Consider the following 15,070-nt stretch of genomic DNA (forward strand, 5'->3'; position numbering starts at 1 on the left):
TAATCTCCGGTTTCAAAAGTTAGCAAGTTCTCTTGATGGGTAATTTCAGAAGTAGTTCGAGAAACAGCATTGATCAATGTCATAGCACTGTTCCGTGGAACCAAATTAACGCTGAACAATGTAAAAGCAGAACGCTGAACAATGTAACAGCTTTTGATGCTTGATGCCAAGCAGGACGCTGTCCCAACTCGACTTTTAAACTACCAAAAGAATTAAGGTTCAGCTGTATTTGGGCTGTGCTGTCACATAACTGAATAACTCAAAAATAACAAGAAAGCAAAATGAAAGAGAAGGAAAAAAAAACTAAAGTGCAAATATATGACACATGTAACTGAAAGCCTGAAACTTGAAAACAGCACGAAACCACACCAAAAAAAACCATGTCAGTAATACGTATAACACTCTTATGTAGCTGATGAACATGAAACCACCGCAAGACCAAACCAGAACTTCCATGGTAGTTAAAATGGTTGATAATACAAGTTACATGATAGGGCATCCCATTCCAACAAAATAGGCCCCAACAAATTAGGCATCCACTACGATTAACTTTTGCCGACATTTCAGATCTTAATGTTTTGATTCATCTCTCAGTTCTCACAGAATAAATTAAGCTTAAATCAGTACAATGTCTTGTTCAAAGTTCTCACGAGTACTTCTGCACACAAAGTTATATCAACAGGTGATTTCAGGAAAACATCACATAGACGAGACATAAAAACGTTTCATCTTAATGGAATGGGAAGATTTTAGTGTTGAGTCACATCAAAAAGTAAAGCTCCTCGCTAGACATTTCCTACAAGGTTACAACTGACAGGAAGGTTAATTTGCAACCAGAGATAATATTCTCACTGTCACCAAAAGTGTCACATCCTCTAATTCACTGCCTTTGACAGTGTAGTGCAGTACAGGCATCAGTCAATAGTATTCATAGTGGTCTCCTGCCCTAAAATGGAAAAAGAATGCAGGATAACCAACCTAACAAGAGTTCTAAAAAGGGTTGCTCAAAAAAAAAAACAAGAGTTCTAAAAAGGTCATAGTGGCATAATCCTTCCTTCTGGCATTTTTCTGTCAACTCGACCAATTCTGTGAGGTGGCCAGACTATGTGCGTGACTCTGCCCTGCATCAGACCCAAAGGAACCTGCAGGTAAAAAATGTTATGAAATTTAGTAATAAGACCACAAATGTCTAGAAACTCAATTTTGCTATAATGTGCAAATAAGTAACATAATGAGTGTGGCTGGATGCAATTTTTCTTTTAAATGATAGAAAGATGTGAAAATAGCTAAACAGAAAACAGGTAAAGAGGCACTGAATTACTCTTTTTACTTGTCGTCTTATTCTATTTATTAAGGTTTGTAAGATATCATATCATCATAAAGCCTGAGGGAAAGTATCATCAATGAAAGTGAATAGGATATGAAATATTCAAGGTTTCAATCTACTTATTGACAAAACAAACTCAGAAAGAAATTGATATCCTGGATTTTCAATTAATTTGGCACTGCAAACTGGCTGTAGATGATCATGCCACTAGCGCCCCAAAATTGGTTCAAATATGACCGTGAGCCATGAGTTCCCTAACTCTGCTTGGCATTTATTCCAAGGAGGCAATGCAACATTGTTATATACATGACTAACAGTAAAAAAACAGAGGTATACAAAAATCGATAAAGATATAGCACTGCGTTGGTCCTCCTAGATTTGCAATAAGCATATTTGTTAAATGCCTCCATCCACCAAGATGTCAATCCAAGATCATGATACATTCGAGATTAAGAAAATCACTGGGAATGAAAGAAAGAATTGGCTAGTTGATTTTGAGTGCAAAAATGGGCAATTTGGTAACCAAGCAACTGAACTATCTTGTAGCACATACATCGTCAGGAAAAGATCCATGGATGTAATAGCAGCAGTTAATATCAAGACACCTACTTGTTTTCAGCACCCCTTTATTCGAAACAATGTTTTCTGCTCCATAGTAGCAGCAAATTCTCAAAACCCCAAGCTATGACTCAACAATTTCCTGAAGATGCACTGAGATCAACGTCACCACGAGGCACTGAATGACCACAAAAAACAAAGGCATTCTTTGCAATTACACAACCAATCTGTGCAATTTTTTCCTGGCTAAATATCGCAATCAATTGTGCCCAGTAAGACTGACACGAACTAAGGCTAGAAATCCATGTGAACAAGCAGAGCAGTGGGGGGAATAACTTACAGGGCCATAGAATCTCGAGTCCATGCTGACGCTGGCATTGTCCCCTTCTACCCAGCAGTGTCCCTGCGGGATCTGCCGGATCTCTTGATTCTCCGGGACCTGAATCCAATCCCCCGGCAGCGCAATCAACCTCTTCACCAGCAGTTCACGGTGGTTCCTCGGCGACCTTGGACGAGCAACAGCAACAGCAACAGCAACAACAACAACATCAGGAAGCAAAGAAACGCCCAAGAAATCCGCGGCGGCGGCGGCGTGCTTACCGGAAGACGACGACGTCGCCGCGGGAGAGGTCGTAGCGGTAGAGGCAGCGCTTCTCCACCAGCGCGCGCTCGCCCTGTTCGGCGTCCAGGGTGGGGTACATGGAGCCGCCGTCCACGGTGACGACGGAGGCACACTGGTCGGCGAAGGTCATGCCGAGCACGGTGCCGGTGATGCAGCCATTCACGAACGGCCAAACGGCGGCCAACGCCCTCCGCGCCATGTGCGGAGCGTAGAGGAACCCGCCCGAGGGAGGACGGCGCCTCCGCCGCCGGTGATGAACTGATGATCCCGTCCCGTCTGGGAGAACGGCGACGGCGGCGTGTGGTCTGGTAGCTGCAGAGAAAAGTCAGCGTAGGAGTCGACTTGGATTCCTGCTGGACCGAATCCTCTCCGCCACGCGACTCCGAGACCTCTTCGGTCAGCCCAGTTGGGAAAGGATTAGCCATTGTTTCTTTTCTATATTATTCTTTTTCATGTATAAAGTCATCGTGATCTAATTATATCGCATTTTTCTTGAGCTAACTCAACAATTCAAATAGAGATAGAAATTGCTCCTACAAAAACACTAAAATATTCTTACAAAAAATGTTTCGGTAAAAATATAAGTCGTTCTAGAAACAAGGAAAAATGTACAAAGAAAATTGTTCCGATAAAAAAACCTGAACAAGGTTCTAGAAAAAATATAAGTTATTACGGGGACAATAAAAATGTTTTAAATGAAAAAAAAATAATGAATCTACACATGAGAGGGAAATGTTCGGGTAAAAGGTACAAGTTATTTTGAGAACCGTGTGCTAAGATTTTTTTTTCCAATGCTCTATTGTTATTTGTTAAATTTAAAAATATTTTAAATAAATTTTAAATGTATTCATGTTTAAACTTATTTTTATAAAATCATAATATATTCACATTTTATGGGAATTTCGATGGTGAAACAAAGCCGTCGACTTTTTTCATTGTGCCTTACCTCCGCTACTCAAACAGATACTATTTAATTGTTAGCTGGCGCCTCCACTGGGTCATAGCTTGATCGCTTCATCTTACATAAGGTCAGTATCAGTAGTGTTTCATAAAAAAATTATAGATATTAAATTTTATACCATATTAGCAAACTTGTTGATATGACAGTGTCATTATGAGGACAGAGGAAGAGAAGTTTTATACGATGGGAGAGAAGTTTCATCCCCGTAAGAGCAATTTTTATAGCAAGCTGATGTTTTTTTTGAAGGAAAAACTGTGGAGGAGTTCTCACGGCGCTTCAGTTTTCATTAAATAAAAATGTTAGGGGTTAGTACAAGAGTTCAGATTACTTACAAAGGGGGGAGGGGGGGACTATACAGAATCTACTTAGAAGAAAGCTAACAAAACTCTAACTGAGGTTGCTCTATCATGATTAAAACGAAGAAGTTGAAGCTGCACTTGTTCCTTGAACCTCACGGTCCAAAAATGAAAGGTTGGCTTGACACCCTCAAAGATAACTGCATTTCGTAGCTTCCAGATTTCTCCCAAGCAGCAATTAGAAAAAATTCCATGAAGAAAGGGAGTGGAGATGAATTCTTGGCCTGCACGATTCTGGAATCAATGTCCAAAGAGAGATCCCACTGTATTTGCAATTTTTGCCAGCATCTTATGGCAAAAGGACAGGTGAATAGGAGATGATCAATATCTTCATCCACTCCTGAGTTACAAAGCTCACAGTTTACCCCCGTCTGTAAATTGAAATTTTTTCTCCTGAGCATGACCCTCGTGTTTAGACGGTCTACCAACACAAGCCAGACGAAAACTTTAACTCTGGGAGTGCACTGACTTTTCCACAGCCAGGAAAAGGTTCTTGGGACATGCATAGAGGAGAAAGCCAAAGTGTAGAGCTTCTTTGCAGAATATTTGTCATCCCCCCAAATGAAAGACCATCTATCATTTGAATCAGGGTCATAAGCAATGGTCGAAAGCAGATTCTGCAAGTCAATTAGTTCATCATAGGCTTGATGAGAGAGAGGGAGGTTGAATACAGACGCCAAGTCCAATGCATTTAAAATGTCCAAAACTGAAGCCAATGTGTTTTGTCGCAGCTTGGAACAAGTTTGGGAAAGCTTGTGCCAAAACAACTGGACACCAAAGATCACCCCAGAAAAGAACAGTGGATCCATTTCCTAGGGAACATTTAGCAATGCCTCTATATAAGGAACCCACCTCTCTTAAGGCATGTGGAACTTTTTTCTGATAATACGTATTCCAAATTAAGGTTACCCAAGGGATATCTTGTCTGGAATAGAATTTATGTAGTTGTTTGAGCAGAAGTGCATCATTCTGCAACCCAAGGTTAATACACCAAGTCCCCCCTTATCTTTTGGTTTTTGCACAATGGACCATGCAGCTAGGTGTCCACCCTTTTTATCCACATCTTTCCCTCTCCAAAGACACTGTTTCCTTGCTCTATCAATATTATCTACCACTCCTTTATGTAACTTGATGGAACACATTGTATAAGTGGTGATAGGAGTGATTACAGAGTTGATGAGTTGTAGCCTCCCTGAAAGTGACAGCAGGGAAGAACATCCATTAAGCCTTCTCTCTATTTTGATCATCAAAGATGACATGTCCTCAATTTATAGTTTGGTGGTACCCATAGGTAGTCCCATATATGTGAAAGGCATAGTGCCAATAGAGCAACCAATTGTTGCTGCCAAATGCTGTGTTCTTTCTGCCGTCACATTAATTGGTATCATTGAGGATTTACTGTAGCAACTGATGTTAAGGTGAAGAAGAGAGAAAAGTAGAGAGAGGAAAAGCAGACGACTTCGACACAAGAACCAAAAAACTTTGTGAGGGAAATAAGTGGGCTATAAATCAATGGTGAAAAGCTAACTATGTACGAGTGGGCTGACCGATAGGCTGCAAAGATCCAAACAGTTAGCAGACAGCTATATTATTAACCTTGCTCTAATATTCATCTAGTTCGGTTATCAAGTTCTCAATTTTGATAACTGTACAATAAAACTGGACTAGTGCCTCAGCATCACAAATGGGACTATCCTCCTTTTGTAGTTTGTACTCTGGAGTCTCGACCTTGTTGTGGACCAGCCCCCAGTCACTGTCACCCATGGTCCAACCAGTTTCTGCACTGATTCGTCAGAGTTACTGCAAAAAAATTTCTGATGGGTTTCTCCCGAGTCCCCTCCACTCGTACATTGTTGCTTGCATGGACCTTGACAATCAAAAGACAGGTATGTAAGCAGAGTTTACTGATTTCGTAATGGCGTCAGTTCAATCTGAAGTCTGTTTGCATGGGACATACAATTCTCTCCATTCCTTTGGCTAACAAGTTTCAAAACAATTTTGCACATTCTAAGTATAGAATCATTGTGAAGTTTTTGACCTACTGCATTTTTTGCACATTTATCTTATCTTCTTGTTATAAATAGCATTTGTATTCAATATAAGGGCTCTCACATGAACATACACAGCTACATCAGCTTATAAAGTGCATTTTATAGGATGCACTAAGACAGTGCTACCGAACGCACTCTAGAGGACATGGGCACCGCCAAAATTCAAATTTTTTGTCTGGCTCATCACCCAAAATCATGTTTGGATTTCGGACAGACTAGCTAGGAGGAGGTGGCTGCATTCGCAATCATGCCCTCTCTGCCGAGGAGTTAGGGAATCGGCACACCATCTGCTGTCGGATTGCAGATACACAAGAAGAATCTAACAATTTGCTGTGGAATGGGTCGCCTATTCGGAACTCAACCCGAACGAGTGGAGACCAAGTGATAGTGCGCTTACCTGGTGGCTAAACATTGCTACCACAGTTGCTGTGCCAAAGAAGGTCGTGCGGAGCCTCGCCATGCTAATCATCTGGGAGGTTTGGAAGGAGCGAAACAACAAAGTTTTTAATCGACAAGAAATGTTAGCAACTATGCTAATAGAGAAAATTAAGGCAAAAACAGGCATTTGAAAAAGATCTTGGTGTCTATAATTTCACAGCTGTAATCTTTTGTTATCGGTTCCCCGCTTGTACTCTTCTTCTCTGTTAATGAAATAGGCACAATCTCGTGCCCATTCGTTCAAAAAAAACAAAAAAAATGAGGGCTCTAGGTCCAAATATATACATATACATACATTAGGAAATACGCACAAAACCTCTTATACAACGGGGAAAATACAAAGGGCACATATACATCTAACACTCATGTTCCACTCATTCAAACCTATATTGCTCTGTGATTAACTGCTATTTCATCCATGTGGTGCAGTCCTCAACTCCCATTGAATAATTTAAAGCATCATTTTCATCTAGCCAACTGTGTCATGAGCATTCAATGATATAATTCAAGGCATATCTAACCTCAACTTTCCATAACCTCATTTCACCAATCTGTGAAATGATACTCCAGCTCCTTTTCTAAATATATGGGATTTATATAAGACAGGCTAATTAGTTCACTCTTGAACTATTATCCTGCTGTGGCGGAACTGAGGGGAGGCTGGTAGGGGCCATGGCCCCCCCTAACAATATAATTTTCTTCAACTACCCTTGAATCTTAGCTCAAGTTTTTAAATATCTCTTAACCTTAACTCACTTTAGCTCATAATAAAAGCCCACATTATCATTCAATTGCTCGGAAGTTCACAATCCACCCTGATCTCTAGCCTTGGAAGTTCTCTGTGTTCTTCATGTGTCTGCTCACTAGTCACAACTCATTGGTGTCTCAGCGAAGGCCGCTAGACGGACTCACATCTCACGATCGGCATCGTACGAATGCACGACAAGCTGTCGACAGCAAACAGGTAGGCGGCCACAACCGAGATAGACGACAACAACAAACCCACCTGCTCCACTAATGCGATCGCACTAGCCATCACAGCAGTGACTTCTATCTATACTTATCCAATTTAAACCTATATAAATATATTTTTGTTGATACGGTATGCTTTATAAACACTGTTGATTTCGTATCGCATAATAGAATAGATTTTTTAAATGAGGCCTAATCTTTGTAGGAAACCAAGGCAAAACTAAAATGAACAAGATATATTGACTCTCGCTCCTATTTTTCTTTATGAACTTCCTACCTTGACTAGCTAGTGCATTAGCGCAGTCAATAAAAAATTAGTACAAATTGCTAAATTTTTGTAAATATTATCGAGGTCTGTTTGGCCTTCCTTTAAATTTTTTTCAGTTCCGCCACTGTTACCCTGTCATATATAAACATCATATATTTAAGGAACGGAGTGAGTATCTGACTACACCATTTCTTCAAATTGTTTCGCAGGTAACAAAGTATATGCTGCTACTTCAAATTAGTCGAAATTCTAATGAAATATTCTCTAGTATTTGGTTTTATTAATTATTGTCACATGCATCATGTGCAAATTGCCTGCAATACACTAACGATTTGCCATTCAAATTTTTTTTGCATCAATACTGTTCTTTCAAAAAAAATTGCCTGCAATACACTAACGATTTGCCATTTCAAAGCCCAATAATGGTTTCGACCATATTAATACAACATCTCTGTAAATAAAGGTACATACGGATGGTCAAGCAAATGATGCTGTAAAAAGATGTCGCATCTTATTGGCATCTATTCTGTACCTAGCAGCCTATAGACGTCCAGGGCTGCCGGAATAAACCGGGACCCTATGCAAAGCTCTGAAGTGAAGCCTAATAGATTAGTGAAATAGCAATCAAATATTAAATGGTTAATTGGATCCATGCCATTATAATTTTTTGAGGTCACTAATCTGCTATTATAATTCATCATATTGAAACTTTGCCATTACAACTTTACATCTCTTCGAAACATACTACTACTTACCCCTTCAATGTATTTTTTAAGATTTATGGATCAAATACCAATGTCTTCTTCCTCTCATCCCCTCTCTCCTTCCTCTCTCTTCATGTAAAATTCTAATGGCACGTTCCAATATGACGAATTGTAATAGTAGATCAGTGAACTCGAATAATTGTAATAGTATGAATCTAATTAACTAACCGCATGCGGCAAACAATTGAGGGTATAAAAATCCTTTCACGGCACTACTAGTCTGTCTGAAAAGACTAGAATGAATTGCACTTTTTATGGGACAGAGGGAGTAGAGAGAGCTAGTTCGTAATTATTGAATTAATGGACTTGATCGTGACGGGCTGCGGAAAAATTTTAGAAATAAAAAATAATAAGGATCCTGTGCGGCCGAACAGGCCCATGTCCTTCGCCCGGGCCTATACTGGGAACCACATATTGTTCAAGCACATCGGCTTGCACATATTCAACATTCTGAATAGGTAGGTTCAAGCAACCTTTTCACTGATATGACCCTCGTATGGCTGATTTAGTGATTTCTGAAATCTATACTGGATACATATTTCTTTAGATAAAAAGATTAACCAAGCCTCTATATCCACAAGATTGTGGATATATACTGGATACATATTCTTAGTACTCACAATAAACTAAAATGGGTTACACACAAATTAAAGTGCAGATCTACAACATTCATTTGTGTTATCGCTTTATCTACAACATTTCTCCCATAATTGCGCCGCAACACACGTGGATTTCAACTAGTTACTTTGGCTGATTATGGAGCATATAGCTGATATTTCCTATTTTAATTCCTTGGTTGTGGATAATTTTTATCCAACCACCTAAACGTCCACATTATGAATCATTACAACGCTGAATCAATGAGAAATTAATGATTTTTCCGTGGGCAAATAAACTCACAGATAGTAATAATCTATACTACAAAAGATAAAAGAATTGTGGTTATTTCTCATCAACACTAACCTATCCATCCCTCTCACAAAACTTCTCTTTGAGACCCACATAATAGATCTAGATGCTTGACAGGATTTAGTGGGAGACAAAAACAGTATAAAAAAATTGTTTCTGCCCAAATCCTTTATTTTTTTTTCACCTCGGCGTCTCCTACCCGCCCGCCTGTACCCCAGGCCGCCCGCACGCCAGTCCCGCAGCCACGCGACGCGCCCCCACCTCCCCCGCGGTAATTCCGCACTCGCGGCGCCACCTGCCCACCTTCCCCGAATGCCTCCGCAATAATTCCGGCCCCGTCGCGCCTCCCCGCCGCACCACGCGACGATGGTATCCCCGCAACGGCGCCTCCCCCGACGTCGTGCCTCCTCTGCCGCACCCCGCGAAGCCGCCTCCCCTCCGATGTGGCACCAGCCTCCGACGCCGCCGGAACCTGCAACGCCGACTCCCCGTCGCGGCACCGGCCGATCCGTCGCTCCCCGGCGCCTGCACCTGCACCTGCCGTGCCGTCGCTCCGTCCCCGGCCGCTGTCCGCGTCGCCCATCCGCGTCGCCACTGCGCCGCCGTCCCGGCCGATCCGTGCCGCCGCTTCGTAGACGAACACCCACGAACTCGATCCATGGTCAGGTATTCTTATTCAATCCTGTGTGTGCTGGAGGCATCGTGGTCGTGGTCGTGGTTGTGGTAGTCGGCGGCGGGCCCGGCGGATCCGTGGAGGCCACCCCCTTCTCCTTCCCTCCCCCTCGATGTTTGCCCCCTTGATCCGCAGCCCCCACATGCCGCCACCTCCTCCTCCCCCCTCCCCCTTGATGTGCGCCTGACCTAGGTGGGCGAGGAGTTGGAGGGCGCGGAGGCCACGCGTGCGACGACCTCGCGGAGCGTGTTCCGGACGGCGAGGTAGAACACGCCGAGAAGCTCATCTCCTTGCCGTTGAGCTCCGCCTCCGAGCTTTCAGGTACCACTGCCCAAGAGTACCACCACATCAAAGCTTGGGACCTCCACCGTCCACTCCAAGTACATTCAGGAATACCGTGCTATTCACCGTGCCATTCTCCAGGAACTGGGACCAGAACACCATCCCCGTCCCCACCCCCATCGCTGCCGCGCACCAGCCGGGCCAGGAACGAGGAGGCGAGCAGGCAGAAAAGTCCGTGCAGATTCGCCAAGTGACAGGTGAACAACAGTTGTTTTTACCAGTTGAATTTCTATATGCATCCCTTTTGGTTTCTTACGCATTTTTAGTCCACTACTCTGGATAAATGAATGGATGTTCAGCCAGGACCTCTGCAGGGATGACACTTGTTTTGATTTTCTTCTCCTACAGTGCAGACGCTCACCGTCTATTCAACGAGATGCCTCCCTTCTGTTTCTCCGTGAAAATGATGGTTTTATTATCCCTCGAAAGGTACTAATTTGTCATATGCAGGCTTCAGAGGAGAAAATGAATTTTTTTTAACAAACTAAAGCAGATCCGCACTGTATATGGGATACTCCCCTATACTTGATTATTTGTTGACAACTCCTTATTTATTCGGTATTGTTGCCGCAAACATATGTTTATATATCTGCATACATGTTCAGTGATTGCACCGAGGCTTGGGAGAGCCTATTGAAGGTGATGATGGACGTGTTAGGAGCATAAGAGAAAACTCAGCCTGTTCTTGATCATCTCAAGTAAGAAGTTGAATTCTTTCTGGTCCTGATAAAACTGAATATTCTTTCGTGGTCAGCTCTGCTTTTTGGTTGATCCTACCTGTGTTGGTCTGACAATTGATCTTGTATTACCTGCTTAGTGCTTACCAATTAAAACAATTACCAATTTTGATGTGCGCAGATAGTTTAGGAAAACAAATGTTCTAAAAATGCAGCTGCTACTTGTAGTCTGGAGATTATTCTAAAAAAATGAAATGCTACTGTAGGTTTGAAATTCTTTTGAAAAATGTAGCTGCTATGTATTTTTAGTTCTCAAATTGTTCTAAAATGTCGCTACAAATTTTCAATATGTTTTGGTCCAGCAAAAACAATTACCGGTTTACGGCTTCGAGCGTGTGGTCACCCGGAGTTGGGTTACAGTTGCCTACACTTCACTTTCTCTAACTCTCGTGCTATGTGCCCTCTTCCGTTGATTCATGTCTTTTCCGCCCTCTATTCTTTTTTCATGACCAAACCACAACTCTTTGCCGGGTGTCAACCACACATCATACTATTTAAATCTTCTGCTAAAGTGACTTGAGATCAGGTGTACACTGTACCATGTGCTGGCAAAACAAAGCCTGGCTGAAGCCTTGCTTTGTATTATGTTCTTTAGCTATTACACTTCCATCTTTAGAAAAGGATATTATGTTGTTTTATTTGAACTGTATATGACTTGGTTATTTCTGAAATTCTTTCATATGTTAATGTGATGTTGCCTCATCGAACTTTTATCTTTGGCAAGCATTATATATTTCATGGTTGGATTAATTTGTCTTCATGATTTAGGTTGGGCAATATGATAAAAGCACAAAAGTTAAGCTGAAATTAGATGGTGACAAGGATGTTGGGTGAAAGAACCACATTGCCGCATCAAAGCTATACAGCGAGATTAGTTGTGATATGATTTACAATATAATGCTTTCGGCTGTGCTGGAGCGAATGCCCGTGCATTGAACTAAAACCTGAACTGCTCGTCCGTTAAAACTGTTCGCAGGGGAGGCGAGAGGAGTTGAGGTACCAGCCTGCAGCCTGCACTAGGAAAGTAATTAGTTCAGTATAATTTTTACTCTCAGTCTGGTGATTGATGGTGGCAGTAGTGTAGTACTATTCTATCCTGGTAGTGTCCTAGCTACGCCATTTTATCATTTATACTGACAAAACCAAGCTATGGAATGCAGGTAACAACTATTCTGACATTTGCCGTCGAGCTCTGCTGGTCGTGCAGAAGTTCTTTTTTTTTCAAAGGGACGTGCTCTTTTGCATAAGGTATACCCAACTCTAACCGTTTGTCTCTGCCTTTTAAATATTTTGATGAATGCCAAAAAAAAACAGCATCTTAACCACATCTAATGATGAATGCCAAAAAAAAACAGCATCTTAACCACATCTAATTGAAAAAGTGGTCATTGGCAAGACAAAAATTTTATTTCTTCGTTGGGAGGAGAAATGATAACATAGCGAATAGGAGTTGGTTATCCAAAATCCATATCTTGAGGTGCAGTGCTGGTTTGATTGAAGCAACTGCAACTTATTTAAATGGCACACAATATTGTCTACCAGCACCTTCTGAATATCTGAGGAGCCAGCATGCAGTTCTTAGGCTTAGCACTGACATGTGGTACTATGTCTTCAGTTGCATGATCTGCGTATCAGTGCATTTCAATTGAGTTCGTGTATGTGTTTTTCATCTTTTGACGAGATATAATAGTCTAATTACGGATGGATTTTGCACCATAGGACTGTTACTACATTGGATTTATAGAGTATCACTTCAGTTGTAGATAATGGTATTTATTTTGTTTCTCACAGATACTGAAAATTCTCATATTAGGTTCAGATCTAAACTAGGCTCAAGGTTAGCATTTTAAGTTTCTTAATATGCAACTTCTAGCATGTAAGCTCTATTAAGTTTGAGGGCATATAGGGGCTGCTTTTTTTTTCTAGCTGTGAAATACATATCCCTGCTGCTTGGCTGAATGCTTTATTACATATCCCTGCTTTTGTTTCCCTGACTTGGAAAGGGCTTGTAAGGACCACTTTAGGAGGACTTGTTGGGGCATAGGGTTGGGTTTCGGTTTCAGGGTGGTGGCCTTGGACCCTCATTTCACAAAGCTTAACATGGATTCAATTGTTAATGCTTATGAAATTTCCGAGAGCAGGGTGGTGGCCTGGGACCCTCATTGCAGTTCTTTTTCCTGATATAATTTTTATTCACTATTAGGCTATTAGTTTCACTCAGTTATAAACGGTCCTGTTTTTGGATTCTATCTGGCTGCGGGAGTGCTTTTTGAAGCAACTTTCGAAGAATCAATTTGGTGACACTATTCTGTGGTTTAAGTATTTATATGCTTTGTAGCTGTTGCTGAAAAGCACCTTTTTGTTTGCCATATCACCTATGGGGCCTTTGGTACTTAACCTTCTGTAATGTTAGTAAATTAGTAATTATCGAAGTTCGAGTTAGGTCATATGGCTTTTACCTTGCATTATCAACCTTCACTTAAGATTCATTCCTGTTGTTGTGCTAATATTCAGGGAGTAAGCAAGGGAGTAGTTGCTGAGAGGATACTTGCATCAATGGTGGAAAGCAGGCTGATTTTGTACTGTGTATTGGTGATGACAGGTCCGATGAGGACATGCTTGAAAACATTGCCGATATCATGGTTACTCCAAGAACACCACTGTTTGCGTGCATTGTGGGACAAAAACCAAGCAAAGCCCAATGCTACCTGGACGATACATTCGAAGTGGTCACCATGCTGAGCGCACTGGCAGATGCCACAAAACCAGAACTGGAGACTGATTCGGTTGATGAATTGGTTGTATCTATTTCACCACTTGACATTGGTGAATTATAATGGCAAATTTTAAAATATGTGACTTGTATTGTTGCAAACTTCGACCAAACCATGGGTACAAAATTTATTGATGTTGACAACAATTTCTTGGTGGTCACTGGAGTGCTTGTAAATCGTGATAGAAGTGCATCAAATCATCACATTTACATTCAATTCATGTTATTTAATATTTTACAATTTATAATTCACCATGGATTATGTCAGACTGCTTTGAAGAGTGTGATCAGACAAACATCACATAGATTGACATCCTTAGATACAAAACCTTCAAGTTGCTATATAATTTTTTTTATCATTTAATTGATTTAGATTTGTTTGTGCACCATTAATCTACTAACTAATTTTTCATAACTCTATGCGGTGGTGTAAGTTTGTCTATTAGTTTGTATTAGATTAAATTCGATTTCACGAAATTAATAAATATTTTTTAATTTTTAGTAGTTCTGTTTAATGCAATTTAATTATTTTAAATATTTTTTTTAAAACACGTGCTTGTGGTACTGTTATCGCCATAAATTAATAGGATTAATTTATGGGCCGAAAGCAAGATGGGCTCGAAGCAGGAGAATTAGAAGGTTTGTAAATCGGCTCCTGCGTGAGCATTTGTGCCACATGGGCCATGTATTTTTAGGTTTAGTTTAAGATTAGAGATAGAGTCCGACCGGGACAAGATTAGTTTAGATTGTTTCCCAAGTCTCCGGACTATAAATATGTACCCTATGTTATTCATAAGGGAGAACGTGATCACGTCTCGCAATCAACAATCTCGGCGCATCGCCACCCCTAATCTTAGGGTTTTCATCCAAGTAAGCGTCATGCTGCCCTGATCGCTTCTCGCGATCAGGGCAACGTTGTTCATGCTTTTACCTTGGTATTACTCGTACTGAAGCGTTTTTTATGGCGAGTAGTATTAGTTATCCTGATGTTCGTAGCATAGCTTTTAGTAGATCTGTCGTGCTTTGTTGCTTATTGTCTACGAATATCATGTTGTCTTTACGCGATCATGTTATCATCTTATACTAGCTCTTGTTGCATAGAGTTAGCTGCGTAAAGGCAACACTCTGCTTCCTTTATGTTTAGTAGATCTGATCTGTTACGGTTTGCTCTTATTCTTGAGAATTAGCGTAATATCTGCTAGGTTAGGCCTTGCAAACGGGTTGGACGATCCGGTGGCGTGTTAGATGCTCTGCTCTAGTCTTAATAGGGAATTGATCCGGGAATCGGCTCTTGCTAGTTCTTAGGCCTCTGTTTTGGT

The 15,070-nt window shown here is 41.2% G+C and overlaps 1 protein-coding gene and 1 long non-coding RNA gene across 10 annotated transcripts; one reads left to right on the forward strand and one right to left on the reverse strand.

Annotated features, from left to right (window-relative positions):
• Nucleotides 1–734: 734 nt before the first annotated feature.
• LOC120683802 (mitochondrial inner membrane protease subunit 2-like) lies at nucleotides 735–2,875 on the reverse strand. Its single transcript, XM_039965889.1, has 3 exons — nucleotides 2,486–2,875; nucleotides 2,226–2,391; nucleotides 735–1,142 (listed from the first exon to the last, which is right to left on the reverse strand). Exons 1-3 carry the CDS (start codon nucleotides 2,704–2,706, stop codon nucleotides 1,035–1,037), a joined length of 495 nt encoding a protein of 164 aa, XP_039821823.1. The 5' UTR covers nucleotides 2,707–2,875; the 3' UTR covers nucleotides 735–1,034.
• Nucleotides 2,876–9,453: 6,578 nt separating this feature from the next.
• LOC120682445 lies at nucleotides 9,454–14,064 on the forward strand. Of its 9 annotated transcripts, XR_005678459.1 has the most exons (8): nucleotides 9,458–9,892; nucleotides 10,092–10,220; nucleotides 10,323–10,438; nucleotides 10,590–10,670; nucleotides 10,847–10,939; nucleotides 11,747–11,974; nucleotides 12,139–12,226; nucleotides 13,493–14,064. It is a non-coding gene; the product is annotated as an uncharacterized LOC120682445 (long non-coding RNA). The 9 variants fall into 9 exon arrangements; XR_005678458.1 differs by having other exon boundaries at nucleotides 9,458–10,220; nucleotides 11,747–12,002; XR_005678457.1 differs by having other exon boundaries at nucleotides 9,459–10,220.
• The last annotated feature ends 1,006 nt before the right edge of the window (nucleotides 14,065–15,070 follow it).

Source organism: Panicum virgatum, chromosome 7N, assembly GCF_016808335.1.
Source record: "Panicum virgatum strain AP13 chromosome 7N, P.virgatum_v5, whole genome shotgun sequence".
Lineage (NCBI taxonomy): Eukaryota > Viridiplantae > Streptophyta > Magnoliopsida > Poales > Poaceae > Panicum > Panicum virgatum.

Bases quoted from the DNA above. Each gene is read 5' to 3' on its own strand.
- LOC120683802 (XM_039965889.1), bottom strand. From the start codon at position 2,706: ATGGCGCGGAGGGCGTTGGCCGCCGTTTGGCCGTTCGTGAATGGCTGC. The intron at 2,392-2,485 runs GTAAGCACGCCG...TGCTCGTCCAAG, and splicing joins GGCGACGTCGTCGTCTTCCG to GTCGCCGAGGAACCACCGTG. The intron at 1,143-2,225 runs GTAAGTTATTCC...TTTTACCTGCAG, and splicing joins ACTCGAGATTCTATGGCCCT to GTTCCTTTGGGTCTGATGCA.